This window comes from Natator depressus, chromosome 11, assembly GCF_965152275.1.
Source record: "Natator depressus isolate rNatDep1 chromosome 11, rNatDep2.hap1, whole genome shotgun sequence".
Classification (NCBI taxonomy): Eukaryota; Metazoa; Chordata; order Testudines; family Cheloniidae; genus Natator; species Natator depressus.
The window spans coordinates 43,750,726-43,768,105 of NC_134244.1; the positions used below are offsets into that span (position 1 = coordinate 43,750,726).

The 17,380-nt window shown below is 38.7% G+C and overlaps 1 protein-coding gene across 5 annotated transcripts in view; it reads left to right on the forward strand.

Annotated features, from left to right (window-relative positions):
* The window catches only part of AGPS (alkylglycerone phosphate synthase), a 163,954-nt gene that overhangs the window by 125,691 nt on the left and 20,883 nt on the right, over nucleotides 1-17,380 (forward strand). For all 5 annotated transcript variants that reach the window (XM_074967660.1, XM_074967664.1, XM_074967659.1 and 2 more), the window contains 3 exons: nucleotides 3,350-3,419; nucleotides 8,865-8,926; nucleotides 11,874-11,963. In XM_074967660.1, the coding sequence (XP_074823761.1) occupies nucleotides 3,350-3,419; nucleotides 8,865-8,926; nucleotides 11,874-11,963 (222 nt within the window). The remainder of the gene's footprint in view (nucleotides 1-3,349; nucleotides 3,420-8,864; nucleotides 8,927-11,873; nucleotides 11,964-17,380) is intronic.

The window sequence follows — 17,380 nt, forward strand, 5'->3', positions numbered from 1 at the left end:
TTTTTTTATCAAGGAACTGTGTGGAATCTATGAAGAAAAGCTTAACTTCATTTAATTTTTACCTCTTCTTATGGCAATCCTCTTAACTTTGGAACTATGGTCAACCTTTTATATTCTCTTGACACATGTGGAGTCTATCAAAGAACAATATAGATAAGTAGGTTTCAGAGTAACAGCCGTGTTAGTCTGTATTCGCAAAAAGAAAAGGAGTACTTGTGGCACCTTAGAGACTAACCAATTTATTTGAGCATGAGCTTTCGTGAGCTACAGCTCACTTCATCGGATGCATCCGATGAAGTGAGCTGTAGCTCACGAAAGCTCATGCTCAAATAAATTGGTTAGTCTCTAAGGTGCCACAAGTACTCCTTTTCTTTTTATAGATAAGTAGAAGGTTTTTTTTTAAATGGAATCATGAAGATTTAAGCTGTTTCATCTCCAGCTCAGTGTTATGACTTGTTTCGTTCTAGGTTTTCTTGTTCAGTTCTTAAAGCTGGTGGTTGTAGCACTGATACAGTAAAGAAGTTGGGGTTAATAAACCTCTGGTGAGAAAATATTGAAAAGGAATCAGGAACATCTTACACTCAGGCCTATGTTTTCAAAACTAACAAGTGGGGCAGGGACAGTGGTTTTTTTCTGTTCTGTTTGTGCAGTCTTAACACAATGAGGTTCTAGTCCTAGGCACTATGGTAATACAAATAATATGGGGTGTTTCCATTTTTGTGTGCTCACTTTGAGACACCATAAAGGAGCTTGATTTTCAGAGGGCAGATGCTCAATACTTTCTGAAAATTAGGTCCATTTAAGTTGATGATAAAAGGAGAGGGCAGCCATTTTTCAAGAAAACAGTTCTTACTGGAATTCTTTGTAGAAGATTGTTGTTCATAATTCCCTGTTGGAGAAGAAACTTTTAGTTATGAAGAATGGCAAAACCATTAATCCTAAATGTTTATTTTCCAAATCTGTCCATTGCACCAGACCTATTCAAGAGGGAGAACAGGAAGGAAGGGAAGGACAGGCACAAACTGAGGAAACTAGGAGAGTTTGGATGGAATTTTATCGAGGGGTAAACTGTGTGTGTATGGGGGGAGGGGGAGAACAGGAGCTGGTAGAAAATAACTTTTATGCTGCTCCAGGCTGGAGTAAAGCAGGCAGAGCACACTGGTGAATCTGGCCCAAAAAGATTTCAAACTGATATTACATGTGTTCAGATAATTACAAATATCACATAGTAACGCTCTCTCTTCATTTTTTGTTAACTGCTCATGTATGTAGTTTTTAATCTTAAAAAAAAAAAAAAAAAAAAAAGGAAGAAAGAAATTCCTCGATACCTTCAATTTAATATAATTTTGTAAGGTAATAGTGTAATTATTCAAAAAAACCCAACAAGCATTATAACTGCGGACAAGGTAGTCATACAGTATGATCTGGATTGCTTAGTTAAGCTAGATCCAGTCAAACAAAATGTATTTTAAAATAACCAAATTTTGAAGTCTTACATCTAGGAACAAAGAAGGAAGGTCATGCTTACATAATTGGGTAATGCATCCTGGATAGCACTGATTCTGAAAAGGATTTAGGGGACATAATGGACAAGAGCTCCCAGAGCAATGCTATGTTAAAAGGGCTAATGAAATAGTTGGATGTATAATCAGGGGAGTAGGAAAGTGGTTTTTACCTTTGTATATTACACTGATGATACATACACTAGAATGCTGTGTCCAGTTCTGGTTCCCACATTTTTAAAAGGATGTCGAAATATTGGAGTGAGTGCAGAAAAGAACCACAAAAACTATTTGAAGGTTGGAGAAAATGCCTTACAGTGAGAAACGTAGAGGTCTGTCTGTTAATCTTGTCAGATAGAAGATTGAGAGATTACTTGATTACAATATATCATTAATTTTGTGGGGAGAACATACTAGGTGCCCAAGGGCTCTTTAGTCTAGCAGAGAAAGGCATAACCAGAACCAATGGCTGGAAGCTAAAGCCAGATAAATTCCAATTAGAAATAAGGCACAGATTTTTAATGGTGAGGTTGAATGACACTTGGAACAAACTACTAAATGCAATGGTGGATTCTCCATCTCATGATATCTTCAAATCAAGATTAGAAGGCTTTCTGGATGATGCACTTCAGTCAAACACAATTTGGGGGCCAGACTATATGATGTAATGGTTCCTTCTGCCCTGAAAAATCTATGAAAATGCAGGAAATCCAGAGTTTAAGCTTAATTTGAAAGACAAACATGTTAAGATGTGGAAATGCACAATGAAGGCATCCAACAACTTTAGTGCTGCCTTCGTGACATGGAGAGGAAAAAATGAGGAAAAAAAAACCTATTGTCTTTTAAAATCTGCTTAATATAGTCTATTATACACGCTAATCATAATTATGTTTTATTACATGGTATTGTTATTGTTATGAGACAGAGTTCTGGTGTGCTAACTGTGCACTTCCCTATATGTTTGCATTTCTTTTGTTTAATCTTAACTCTGAATTTCCTGGGATTATAGTGCTCGACTTTGGGATAATTGCACAATCTCTGTAATACGTTACCCTGAATTAATCATCGGGTCTTTCAACCTTAATTCCAGGTTGAAACCTCCTTATCTGGAAGTCATGACAATTGCATGATTAGTAGTAATAACTTGTATTATACTGGCAGCCAGAGGCCCCAATGATGGTTTGGGCCCCATTGTTCTAGACCCTGTACAAACATCTAGTAAGAATACATACCTTTTGATAGTTTTAGGTTTACATATATAATTTTTAATATTAAACTTTTTAGACTATCATCTTGATTACCCAAATTCTGTATCCAACTTAAAATAAGACGAAATTTCCGGTTTTACAAATAGAATAGATTTAAAAGTGTGTAGTGGACACATTTTTAACACTAGCAGTTTACTCTCTTCTAAAAGATTCAGTCACATTAAAAAAAAATCACACTTCTGATAGAATTTTTTACCTACGATTTTTACAAGTAATGTCTATGCTTAACATCACTGAGAAATACTCCCCCCGCCCCAGGTTGTTAATTATGTACATAACTATTCCATGTATAGCGAGTTTCACTGTTTGCCCGGTCTGTATGATCAGTTCCCCTTCTTCGTGTGGGCCTTTCAACAACCAGGGATAAAACACTGTTTTTAAAAAATAGGAGGATTTCTGCTAGGTGTGGTGACCTGAAACAAATTTTAACTCTGGTTTAAACCATTTCAAGTTGAAGTTGTTGCTGATCTATTTGCATATAAATTTCTTGACCCAAAGTATTTTATTATTTTTATTGGAAAGCTGTGAAAAACAGTTCACTTGAGATCCATGTTAATAATTAACTGTCATCAATTGCAGTGGTCTGGCAGCTGGAGAAGATAATGGACAGAGAGGTTACATGCTGACATTTGTCATCGCTTACCTTCGGGTAGGTCGCTCTTTTATTCTCTGCTGCTCTGGTATGACTATTTCCGTACCCAACGAATCATATAGAAACCATAAAGATTTTTTTTCAAATTCTTTATGCAAACTTTCTTTAGACTTGAAAAGATTAATCAAAACTCTCTGTTGGGGCTGTGCCTTTTTTTACATGTATATAAATTTAGAGAGAAGTTGGGTGAGGTAATCTTTTATTGGACAAGCTTCTGTTAATGAGAGAGACAAGCTTTCGAGCTTATACAGAGCTCTTCTTCAGCTTCTGGGAAACTAACTCAGTATGTCACTGCTAACTAAATAAGGTAAAAATCCATGATTTTTAGTGTCTGGCAAAGTTTTGCTAGACACATGCCTATCACAACATGCAGTGGACCTCATCCAGTGCACTAAACGTCCCAAGAGCAACTATGTGGGTGAAACCAGACAATCACTGCGCTCTCAAATGAATTCACACAGGAGCATGATAAAAGATAAAAACATCAGATCATGTGTAAGTGAACACTTTTTTTTTCACAAAGCAATCACTCCGTATCTGACCTCTCAGTCCCCTTCCTCAAAGGAAACCTGCACAACACTTTTTTAATGGCTGCCAAAGTTTAATGAATTTAAGCTCACAGGCCTATCTTTTTAAATCATGGAATGAATAGAGACACTGGATTTAGGGCTTATTACAACAATCTGTAACCCACGAACAACCCCCCGCCCTCAAGTTGGTTCCCCACCCCCTTCCTTTCCTCCTTGTGACTCTGTGTGTTCATGGGAAACTTCACCCTAAATGGTCCCTTGAAATGTGCTAACTCCTTGAAATGTGTTCCACCTTGTATTTAGCAATGACCAGGGTCCTACCAAATTCACGGTCCATTTTGGTCAATTTAACAGTCATAGGATTTTTAAAATCGTAAATTTCATTATTTCAGCTATTTAAATCTAACATTTCACGGTGTTGTAATTGTAGGGGTCCTGACCCAAAAAAAGGTGTTGAGGGGGTTGCATGGTTATTGTAGGGGGTTGTGGTACTGCTACCCTTACTTCTGCGCTGCTGCTGGCGGCAGCTCTGCCTTCAGAGCTTGGCAGCTGGAGAGCAGCAGCTGCTGGCTGGGAGTCCAGCTCTGAAGGCAGTCTTGCCGCCAGCAGCAGCACAGAAGTAAGAATGACATGGTATGGTATTGACACCCTTACTTCTCTGCTGCTGCTTGCAGAGCTGGGCCCTCAGTCAGCAGCTGCCACTCTCTGGCCACCCAGCTCTGAATGCATCAGCTCAAAAGTAAGGGTGGCAATACTGCAACCTCCCCTGCAACTCCCTTTTGGGTCAGGACCCCCAATTTGAGAAATGCTGGTTTCCCCTGTGAAATCCCTATAGTATAGGTAAAAACACACACAAGACCAGATTTCACAGGGGGAGACCAGATTTCATGGTCCATGACGTGTTTTTCATGGCCATGAATTTGGTAGGGTCCTTGCAGTGACGCTTTCAGTTAGTTTCCAAGACCTGAAGAAGAGTCCTGTGTAAGCTCAAAAGCCTCTCTCACCAACAGAAGTTGGTCCCATAAAAGATATTACCTCACCCACCTTCTCTCTCTTCCTAATATTCTAGGACCAGCACAGCTACAGCAATACTGCATGTACATAAATTTGGCATTTATTTGTGGTTTTCACTTTTAAAAAACTGTACAAACATTAATTTGCACCCCCTTTTATGGCAAGGTTTTTCCAGACAGATAAAGAAATTGAATTGTAAATCCTAATGGACTGATCTTTAGAGGTGCTAAACATCCAGGTGTCACTGACCTTTTGGGAGATGCAGATGCCCTTTACCTCTGAAAATCAGGCCATAAGTGACTTTCCCCAGGCTACAAACTGAGTAAGTGACAGAACCAGGATTAGCACCCAGGAGTTCCTGGCTCCAATCTACAAACTCAGTACTCAATGCTGTTTTTAATTGTAGGACTTAAGCGTGTTTAAACGGCAATTATTTAGCAAGGAGGGATTTGTGTGGTTAAGTCTCTGGATTGGGACTAGAGAGATCTATGTTCAGTTTCAAGCTTCTGACTTTCTGTATGACTTTGGGCAAGTCACTTAATTTCTCTGTGCTTCAGTTCTCCATCTATAAAATGGGGATAAATGCATCCTTTCTACTACCCTTTGTCTTGTTTGTTTAAATGGTAAGCTCTTAGAGGCAGGGACTGTTTGTATGGTGCCTAACACAATGGGGCCTGAATCTTGGTTGGAGCCTCCGGGTGCTGCTGTAATACTAACCAGTCAGCAATAATTATTTGATGTATATGCACACCAGTAATTTGGCAGGCCTTTCCACTATAGAAATGCACTTTTTTGTTTACATTTCTCAGTGAGGTCATCTGCATCCTGGAGGCTCTATCTCATTACCTCCACTATAAACTACTTGACTAAAGATCCCATGTTATAGCCAGCATTCTTTCAGCTGGGATGACAGGATGGACTTTCTCCATGGCTTATTGCTGCCACTCCTTGTTTCTCCAAAGGAGTCACTTAAACAGGCATGGCGCTCTTCCGAGCAGTTAAGTTCCTATCTTCGATAGAACTCTGGAATCTTCGATAGAATCTTCGATAGAACCAGGAATCAGTGTGTTCATGTGACACAGTGCAGGAAACTTCTTTGTAAGCCACAAGAGAACTCCTTAGACAAGATATACTCCATGTTTAAAGATTAGGATACTTTATAATCCTCTTTTTCTATTCACATTGCCAATAATTCAATATGATGAACCAGTATCTGGCCTTGGATACACATGTATAGCTGCTGTTGTTACTCAGAGCTGTGCATATGTTTGAAGGTATACAGCTGGACAAAATACTAAATATTGTGGGTGTTCAAATACTCAGCCATGGTTCTAGTAGAAATGCCTAAAATACAATGATTCAGAGATTTAAAAAAATAAGTTTCAAATACGTGTGTCTCAAGTTTCCGATTCAGAATTATGAGCAGTCTCTGAGCCTTCTTCGCAAAATGGCTAGTAAATTGCACCAGCATTTTGGGAATAGTTTTCCTCTACATTATAATTCCATGGTTTCAAAATTGCAAACACACTTGTACCGTGTAACATTGTTTCCCATTTGTGATATTGTATCCCATAATCTTTATGGTAGACTTAAACCTTCTGCAAGCAGAAGCATATTTTATAATGTTGGTTTCGGTGTGCATAATATAAAATGTGCAATCTTTATATCAAACAATATATACTATAATATATACTTGAATCAACATGAATTTAGTCCACTTTTACTTTATCAGCATTTTAGTTCATCCTTTCATTTGTCTTTTCTTCTGTTTATAATGTGGTGAATAATGACACTTAATCAGCCCCATTCTCACATTGTTGTCCAGTCCCTATCAACTCTTAAACTTCATAGGACAGCTGTTGTGAATATCTTTGTGGTGGTAAACGTTCTGAAGCTTTTAGAATAGTCACAGATGGGCTGCTTCTGTCTTCCCCACTTCTTTATCTAGTTGTTCTTGCTTCTAGTCTGTCTTCCTTTTTCAAAGACCTAATTGGAGAATATTTCTCTTGGCTTTCTTTATATCTCTCCAGTAATACTTTCAATCATTTTCAGTCCTGATCCCACTTTTCACATTTAATTTTTGAAGGTAATCATTTATTTTTACTAACTGGCAGGTTGGGGGTTGTCTTATTTGTTTGGTGGGTTTTTGTTTTGTTTTTTGCTTTTTTGGACTTCATTAGACCACATGTTAAATTATGACCTCTAAGTCGTCTTGACTGTTTAACTTGTAGGCATTGCTATCCCTTTTTCTTGACTCCTGTAGTATTTTCTCATTTTTATGGCAATTTCCCTTCTAGGCCCTTCTCTCATGGAGTTGGCCCACTTGATTTCTCTGTCTAAACTTTTTTATTGATTTGAATCTAGCAAAGGAATACTGTTTCCTTGCCAGTTGTTGTCCAACTGTTAGTCTGATTCTATGGTAGCATCACTTAGTTTTATCATTATGTTCACTTTGTTGCTAACTTTCTTGTCTTGGGCAAAAAGGGAAGGTGGTATCTAATAAAATCATATTTCTTCCATTGAATCTTGATTCAGATTTATTTTTGTATTCCGTGAGTGAGTGCTATGTATTCGTGATTTTTTTTATTATGTTTTATACTCTAGTCACATTTTTTCTTTACATCCTGTGGTCTCTTAAAGTCTCAGATGCAGGCTGTTCAAAATTGTATAGTACATCTGATTTGAAGAACCAGTGAACTTATTTTCAGATATCCTAATGGCTTTCAACACACTCAAAGATTCAAATTCTTTTAAAATTACTCAAGTATTTTACTTGTTTCTCAGTTATTTTGCCATTAGATTTATTACTGTGAAAAGTTTCTTGTTTGTTTGCAATGGTGTTTTATCTCAGAATTCATTATTTTATTCTCCGAAGAGTACATAAAAGCCTATCTTTTTACTTAACATATAATTTTGGTGGCTTTTTTGGTATTTCAGGTTCATTGCAAAATTGTAGTTTGTAACCTGTTTTTCTGTATGGTGTCATTTTTAGGAAACTGATACATATATTTGTGTGATAGTTTCACTATCAAAACCAATGTTAGGCCTCAATCCTCCAAAGATTTATGCTGGTGCTTAACTTTAAACATGTTAATAGTCTCCTTGAGTTATTGAGTAATCACTTAAGTTTGCTAACATATCTGAATAGTGTTGCTGAAATGTAATGTTTACAAAAACAATGTTACCTGATAACACTGCAGGTAATCCATTTGAAAGTTATGATTGTAGACAGATATACATATGACTATTTTAAAAATCTGTTTTACTTAATATGATGCTATAAAAGCTGCTGGATTGATAGTCTGGGAAAACTGAAGTCTTCTAACCACTAAACAGATACAGCACAGGTACTGGCAACTTTGTGAAGTTATAAACTGAAGGAACCATTTCTAAGCATGGGGAAGGTGGCTGATTGTTTCCATACCCATTCAGTCAGCCACTGTTGAGACAGACAAGAAGTGTGCTTTTGTGAATAGTAGCGGTTTTTGTGATATAAATACTTTTTCACTAAGAGACAGGAACAATGCCCCCAGGTGTTTAACATAGATTATTAAACATGCGTCCGTGGTAACAATGTTTGGTAGCTATCCGTTAGGGTCAGATTTGTACTATTTGCCGAAAAATGAAAAGCTTTGCATCCCACTACCAGTCCCTTTCAGCATTGTTCCTAATATTTAAAACTTAGGTTTGGTCCCAGTATATATATTCTTTGATTTTTTGAGATATGTAAATCTTATAAGTGTAGATTGCCAAATTTGTCTTCGAGGTAAAAATCACACAAAACAGTGATTCTCAGTCTAGCAGCTGCCTAAAGTAAATTGGAATCCTGAAGCTAAAGATGTACATTAATTAGGACACTAATTCACTGATCCTTTCCTTTCTTTTTGTTCTTTAATAGGACCTGGGCCTGGATTACTATGTAATAGGAGAATCATTTGAGACTTCTGTTCCCTGGGATAGGTAAAATAATTGTAGTAGTCTTTTGTTCAAAACGTCTATTAAAACTTGGTTATCTTGTAATGAATATCTATTCAGTTTGTCTTTGAGCATTTTTTTCTTTGGTTTGAGACATTGATAGGAATTTGAAAGGTGTGTATACATAAAACATAAAGAATAAACAGTTATATTTACTTAAGCACGAAAACACGGCAAGCTATGTTAATGTGTACTTCTGAGCCATTGTAAAGCATGAATTATATGAATTCTGTGGTCAGAAGTGTAGTCCCTTTTGGTACTGTTGAATTAGAAGTGGCACTGGGCTTGAAAAATTAATGAAATGTTAAAAGTAAAATGTAGAATCAGAGCCATATTCTATTTCAAACTTCATATACATAACCATTCCATGCAGAATAAATACTTTACAATATGCTTATGTTGCTTGCTTAGGATTGTAACTTTTTTTTATTGTGGGTTTGCAATGTGACAATTCTGGTCTTTAAACTGCTCTTTGAAAAATCATTCTTAAGAGGTTGAGTGAATGAGCTGATGACACTTGATGATTTTACAGTTCAAATTATTAAAACTATGTGGTGTTGTGAAGAATTCCTGAAGGAGCTAAATGCTTCCCAACTTATTGGGTGAGCTCCCTTCCTGTGGATGTAAGATCTCTTCTGGGGTTGTGGTATGGTACAGTACAACAGTACCAGCTGTGCATCTGCCTTTACTGCAGAAGCAATTCTTAGCAGAGGTTGAAGTTGATGAGCACAGTAGTAGCTTACTCTTTTTAGCTGCCTGACTTCTCTACTTGTTCTCTTTGAATAGCCATCCAGGTATATGCCTCTTCTCTGCTCCCACAGGAGCACACGAGATATCTTGATCTAAGGCATCATGAAACCTTGCTCTCTGCATGGATCCCTTTGTTGGGAGTGGTGGAAAAGTGCCAACATATCTGGTGGTAGTCCAGATTTGGAGAGGACATGTCCCGTATTTTAAAACCAGCATGAAAAACTGCTATCTCAGTCACTCGGTGGCAGGCAGATGCTCAGCATCTCCCCTTCTTGCTTGCTGCTTTTCTAAAGTTGTACTTGGCTAAGCAGAGATAGAATTGTGAGTAAGATGCTTGCAGAGAAGTGAGCTAGCCAGCAGGGGAAGGAAGTAGGCTTCATTTTGTATTACCTAATCTTAAACAATCATGTGGTTTAAGGTTTATATACCAGCTCTTCCCCTGCAATGGGGCAGCGCAAAATGGCCTTGAAGCCAGTTTGGCTAGCTGGAGTTCCCCTGCACAGGGGAGACCACCCCTTCCTACAGCCCAACCAGGGAGCATGGCTAGGATGTCCTTAGACCCTGCTGATCCTTGGCTGCGAGATATCCCCTTGGGCAGCTGATTCAAATTACATTTACATCAGGGGTTTAGCTCAGTGCAGATGCCCCCAGTATTATCATCTCTCTATTCTAAGCTTCACCTCAGCTCTCCACCACAACTGAGAATCAAGTCCTAAACATATTTAAATAGGTCAAATTCTGGAGATCTCAAGTGCTATGTAACCTATTTGCTCTGTACATTTTCTTTTTTTAAAATTCCTGTTTACCCCACACGTTAAACAGATTCTTATCAGTTTTGGTCCCCTGATAGCTTATGATTATAGAGTTGATAGGAAATTAAGTTTGAAATGACTTGCGTGTGTTCAGAATGCCAACAAACCCAGCATCCTGGTTCTTGGATTTAGCAGCTACTATAACACTGTTTCAGTCCTTGTTTTAGAGGCTGCTGTTTCCTTCTCTAAAATGTGTCGGTGGCATGAAGGATTTTAAAACAACTGAAATTTAGTTAATTATTATCTCCCTTATAGAAATTTAATTTTCAGCTAGTGTCAAAGTATCCAGTCACTTGAGTTAGACTTTTCTTATTTTCCCCTTTACAGTTTGGTGAGCAGAGCAGAGTGAACAGGTTTTTACATCTGTTGATTCAAACCTATTTTTCACTCGTTCTGCTCACTTACTAACTCATTTCCGGATTTTGCTTTGGGGCCTGTACCTTCCTTCAGAGTCTCTACCAGCGTGTCACTGTAGATTAGCTGATAGACATTTTGAGGAAAATTATTCTAATTTCAAACGTTCCTCCCTCCAAATCCAAATGTTTTTTTCCAAATACAGATCTGTATAAAACTTCTAAACTTAAACAATTGTTAAATAGCATTTCTCTAGTTCTGTGTGAGAGCCTACCTGGAGTGGTTTAAATTAAATGAAAAAACCCACCTTTCAAACTGTGTTTCAAAGTTTTGAATGCACCTGGATCAGTCCCAGAGAAATGCAATAATAAAATTAAATAAATATCACTGGTTTTATGACTTATTTTAATAGTTTAGTGCCAAATTATAATTTTAATAAGATTCTAGCTGGTAAATTAATACACATCTTCAACATCTGGAGGAATTTCTTCTATCTCAACCTTGCAACATATCAAAAGGATGTTGTATTGCATAGTGTACATGTACATGCTTCTGTTTTGAATTGTTTTCTAAGCTACTGTGCCAAACACCTTTGCCCCACTTCAGTTCAGAAGAAAATATCCAACACATTCCTCTTCACTGATAGTACAGTGCTCTCTTATGTCCTCTGAAAAAACAATAGAGTCTCAGGAGCTAACATGTACAATCAAAATTATAAACTTGTCACCCAATAGATGCCCAGAAGAGGAATAGCACTATTTTTATAGAGGTCTGATGGGCATTATTTTTTCTTATGCTTTTTTTTTAAACGAAACCAAACCTAAACTGTGATTATTAAAGTGTATTGTTTTGGACTAGTGAGGAAGATTGTTGTAGTTGTATGTGAGTTTTAAACTAGAGGCATAAATGTAATAAAAAGGGAATATTGCTAATTGAAGGCAAATTAGTGCATAGAGTGCTGCATAGGAAATGTTTTAAATTTGTTTTATTTTTTTTAACTATATATTCTGTTACAGGGTTATAGACCTCTGCAGGAATGTAAAGGAAAGAATAGTGAGAGAATGCAAAGAAAAAGGTGTCCAGTTTGCTCCATTTTCCACCTGCAGGTGAGACGCACATCAACTTTGTTTTCGTAGTTCTGGGATGTTTTTTTTAGCAGCTGAAGTAAATTTTACTAGTACTGTATTTTTACCTATACTTCCATACACAATAGATAACTTAACCTACTACTAGTTTATCCAAGTGGCGCAGTTTAAAGTGCGTCCACTGATGATCTTGCTCTTGCTCTCTAACCTGTTCACTAGAGTTATCACTTCAAGAGTTTATAGTGGCACTTGGTTAGTCTTCTGACATTTATTTTCTGTATATCCACCAGGCAGCTAGGTATAACCAGATAGACTTGAGCCCTTAAACTCTCTAATAGTCATAAGATTGATTGACATGAAGAATGAGTAGAAGACAGGTCAAAATGTTTAAGACTAGTTGTAAGAAATGAATGTAAATCATGTGAGAAAACAAATGTAAATTAACTTCTTGTTCATTGAATTTAAAATTCAAAATGATAACAAGCTATGAAAATAGGTATTTAAAACTGATAAACATTTTTTCTAAGGGGAAATGTTAACTTGAACTGCTCTGTTAAATCATTTGTCTCAACTGCTTTTAATGAAGTGATGTAAAGCAGATTATATTTTTAAAGTGAATAACTGCAAGTGATACAGCCTACGCTTAGTGTTAGCATATTATATGCAGATTGTTAGTGTTCTGTCCTCTCTAAAATGCTAGCAACCTGAGAATATCAAGGGGCTGAAATAAAGGGCTATGTTGTGTAGCACTCTGATAGCCATATCAACCCTCTCTCTATAGTTACCATGAACAATTCATAACTGTTAGTTCCCCATGGAATATGACAAAGGAATGCAACGCTCCCATGGTTAGACCTGTTTTTTTCAACCATTTTTATTAAACTTTCAACTGAGCTAATTAAAATAGGTTTGTCTGTGGGAGTATTGTCTTCAGTAGGGTTCCCAGAGGTACTAATGTTGATTCCACTGGCCTTCTGTTAGCACAGGTGATTTTTTTGTAAATGTTCTCAGTTCAGACAGCATCCAGTATTTACCTGTAAGTGGATGTTTAAAAAGCAAGATTGTTTCTCAGTTTTTTATATAGCCCCTCTTTTGCACCTTGTGACTTACATATACAGGAATCTGTGTTTTTACCGTATTCTTACAGCCCTGATTTCAGTAACTAGATAATAAGTTAATTACATTTCATCAATCATGGGCTGGGCCCAATGTTCATGAGATATGATGGCTTTTGGGAAAATAAGTTGAGAAACTAGTTAATTGTCTTTGCATCTTTTCCTAGGTATGCCAAGTAGGAATCTACAATCATGAATTGAAAAGCTGAAATGAAAATTGACTTAAGCCCAGATTGTGCTTACTGCCCCAGTAGCCAGGTTAAGGGGGATAGTTAGTGCAGAAGCAAGTACAATTGAAGGGGGGAATCATTACAGTCCTCTTGTCACTTCCCAATTTTGCTGAAAATATTGCAGAGTTGATAGTTCTGTGATACCAGAAGTGTCATTGTAACCCATTGTCTTGATGTCACGCATTGCATCCTGCAAAATGTTCAGCAAACTAGAAAGAGCCAAGAGGATTTGTGAGGGTTCCTCACCACTCCTTGAATTTAATTTAGCTTCTGTGCTGAAAGTCTCAAAACTTACGCATTTCTTGTGGTCATGTAAAGTAAAGATGTAATTAACCACATTGCACTCAGTTTTATAGTAAACACACTAGGTCTTAAATTTTGAAAAAAGGATGGAAGAGGTTGACCAAGTTAGCTTGAATATAGCTTGAATCTGGACAACTGGTAGCAAAACATCAAATTTATCAGTTAGTTAATTTAGTAGAAAATGGCATTATCCCATTTCTGACTTGCATTCTAGACTTTTCCTAAGATAATGAGACCTAGTAATGTCTTCATGTAGAGCAGACAACAAACTTTATGCTTTAACCCTGCACCCTTCACGTTTTCTTGTCACCAGTGCATCCTTGTTAACTTGGTATATCCTTTGTAAACAGTAGTAGTAATTATTGCCTGTATTGGGTATTCTAGCTACATCTTAAAAACCAGCTTAGCCTGTCCCCTTGCCTTTACTTTCATTTTAACCACCCAAAGCTGCTCCACATCTGGTGGTTCAATATTAACAAAGATCCTCAGTTCTGATTCTGTTCATCATAACTTGTCCTATATGATTTATAAGTTTTAGAATGTATTTTTTTATTATCCTAGAGTCCATCCAGAGTTGTGATGCTGCAGTCATCTTTATCTACTGCTGTTGAGCTCCTGTCAGTCTCTTATTCAAATCCTTTTACTGACTTCCTTTTGCCTTACATTCAAGGCATTCAGATTAAGCCAAGGTGATAAACTGGGCATAATAATCTAGATAGAGAGAAGCTTTATTGATGTGCTCAGTTCCCCCCAAATCTTTCTCACTTCTTCCTGACCTGGCCAAACGTTCCTCCAAGCATCATTACCCTACTTTTCCACTGCTGCCCTTATGCTTGGAGCAGTATGCCTCTTCTAGGATACCATTCAGTATCTCTTCATGCCGATCCCTCCATAATACAATCCTTTTACAAGGCATCTACAGCGATAACCCATCAGAGAAACTTAGTTATACATCTGCATCACTTGGAGAGTGGGCCTTCCATTTCCTGTCATTAATGACTCTTAATTGTATTGTCCAGTTTAGACTATGACCTCCTTAGGGCTGAGACCATGACCACCTTTGTCCAACATTAAACACTTAGTCTATCCACTTGCGAGTGAACACAGTTACTTGTCCATGAACTGTTAGAGTGTGTATCCCGTACCTGCACTGAGTGTTCACATATGCTGAGCTGAGCATGGATATATGCTGTGCACTGGCATAGTCCTTCATCCACACTGCACCTTTTCAGTACATGACGTTAGTGGTACACAACATTTTGGGGCAGTATCCCAGAATCTTGTGCATCACAAGAAACACTCTCTAGAAAGTGCCTTTCTGCATGTTGCTGGAACTGTATGCTGCCATCACACGTTTGATGATGTCAGCTCCCTGTCATCTCTCCCTTCTGCCAAACTGCATTGAAGACATGGAGCACGTCCATAATGAGGATGATCTGCTCATGCTATCGCTTGCTGGACAAATATTCATGCAGCTCAGTACCAGATACCGGATGGAATTCGTGTGGAGAGATTTCAGATGGTGCAAATCGCTGGCCCAAAGGGGGAATGAAAATCCACTTGGATCCCTTGGAACAGGTGTTTTGGATGCCAGGACCACAACAGTATGCCCAGGGTGGACTGCTGCTTCTTGTCCTGGAAAATCACCTTGGAAACCTGGCATGACAACCATAGTTGCAGAATTTTGGAATGAGGAAGCAGACGTTAATCAAGTTCTGCAAAGAGCTTGCACCAACCCTCCAGTGCTAGACCACTCATTTTCAGAAACCCATACCGGTACAGAAGTGGGTGGTTATTACCTTTTGGAAGCTGCCAACAGCTGCCAGTCAGTTGCAGTCCAGCTCAGGGTTGGAAAGCCAACTGTCAGGGCGGTGGTTGTACAGATTTGTGAGGATATCAATACTGAGATCTACCAACAGGTGGTTGCCATAACCGAAGTCCCTGAAATGATAGCAGAATTTCAGAGGATGCCGGAGCCATCAACGGAACACACATTCCTATACTTAAGCCACTGAAAGGGGCCAATGAATACATGAACTGCAACGGTTACCATTCACTTGTTCTTCAGGGCTTAGTGGACCACAGGGTTTGGTTCATGATGCCAGGGTGCTCAAGAGGTTGGAGGTTGGCGGGTGGAAGAAAGGACTTTATTCCCCCAAGATGACATAACTGTGGCGGGGACCCTGCATGTTCTCTCCTGCCAGAGTTTGTGAAGCCTTACCCCAACATTGCCAACGCAGGTAAAAGGGAATTCAACTACAGAATGGTGGTTGACTGCATTTGGTGTCTGAAATCCCATTGACCATGCCACCTTCCCATCTGGATGCCAGTGTGGCTAATGCAAATCAGATTAAAATGTTGTGCAGTGCTTTGTATAGTTCATGTGAGGTTAAAGGGGAATACTTCCACAGCAAGTTGCACAGGACAGAACTACTTCCCCAAGCTTGTACATGCAACTTGATCCCGTTTAGGCATTGTTAAAGTAATTTTTTAAAAATCTAAAGTTTTGGGAGGGAATTTACACATTCCTTCCTCACAATGTTTTCTGGTAGTGTTGCTCACAGCACTTATAAAGTGCTATGCATTAGCACTCCCATGGTTGCCAGTGGTAATGGTCGGGTGGAGTGGGGGTTGTAAAAGCACCGTCAGTGTCAGATATCTTCAGTGTTGTTTTACTTTTGTTTCCTTCCTCTGTATTGTCACTTATTAACAAAGTCATAAAGATATTTCAGTTAAATTAGCCTCTGTTTTTCTTTGGATGGCAACAGTTATTTCACGGCTTACTTCATTGTCAAGAACCCCCTTTTTTTTTTAAAATCAGCAAATTCATAGGTAGGGGGAGGAATGGGTTTATGGGACAGATAAAATTGTTTGCATTTCCATGGAACCAGACTTTTCCTACTCCATCCCAAACCTCTAGGGAGTATCACATTGATCATACTCAGGAAACAAGGTGCACAAAAGTGAAATGCACAGTAACTTTTATTTACATATATTGAACCTAGGATCTAAAACTTTAACAGGAAAAAATGAACAAAAAAAATTCCCACCAGGGAAATGAGCAAACATTAAAGTCTGTGGAAATGTCTCCTCTCCATTCCCTTGCCCTGAGAGAGGGAATGGCTGCGGATTATTGTGCAGGGGGACAAACGGAATGTCTTCTGCATGGGGTTTGGGAGTTGAGCTCAAGCTGAGCTACAGGGACAGGATGAGGCTCTTCCCCAGAGCATGGAGAAGGGAGGGGTTCCCCTGCAAGTGGTGGTGGCAGAGCATATTGTGCCTGGTGTTGAGCATGCTCCTCCCTGACAGTGGGGAGGGGTGAAGGGGATCCAGGGCCTCAGCAGCAACTTGGCCAGCTGCTGGAGGAAGAGAAGTGGGAGGTGGTGGGTGGTGCCTGCTCTGGAAGAGGAATAGCAGAGAGCATTCTGCCACCAGTTGGACTAAGTGAGTGCATGATCCCCTTCCCTTTTTGCATGCTTCCATTGCCTGTGTTGTCTGTCCGTTTGCAGGAATGGCTCATCCTTCCTCAGAGCCCAGTCCTCCCTTGTCCTAAGGAAGTCCAACTGCTCTTGATTCCTTCTGTCTGTGCCAACAAGCAGGTCCTCCAGAGTCCTTCAGTGTCATCTTCTGTTGTCTCTGTGGTGCCTCTCCTGGCTGAATGGGTTCCCTGGCAGCACCGGAATGTCTTGCCAAGTCAAACACAAGGCTGGCATAATATTTCATTTCTTCTTTGAAGAAACCTAAGAAATTCCCATGCACAACATAACTCTGCTGCTGAACACCCCAATAT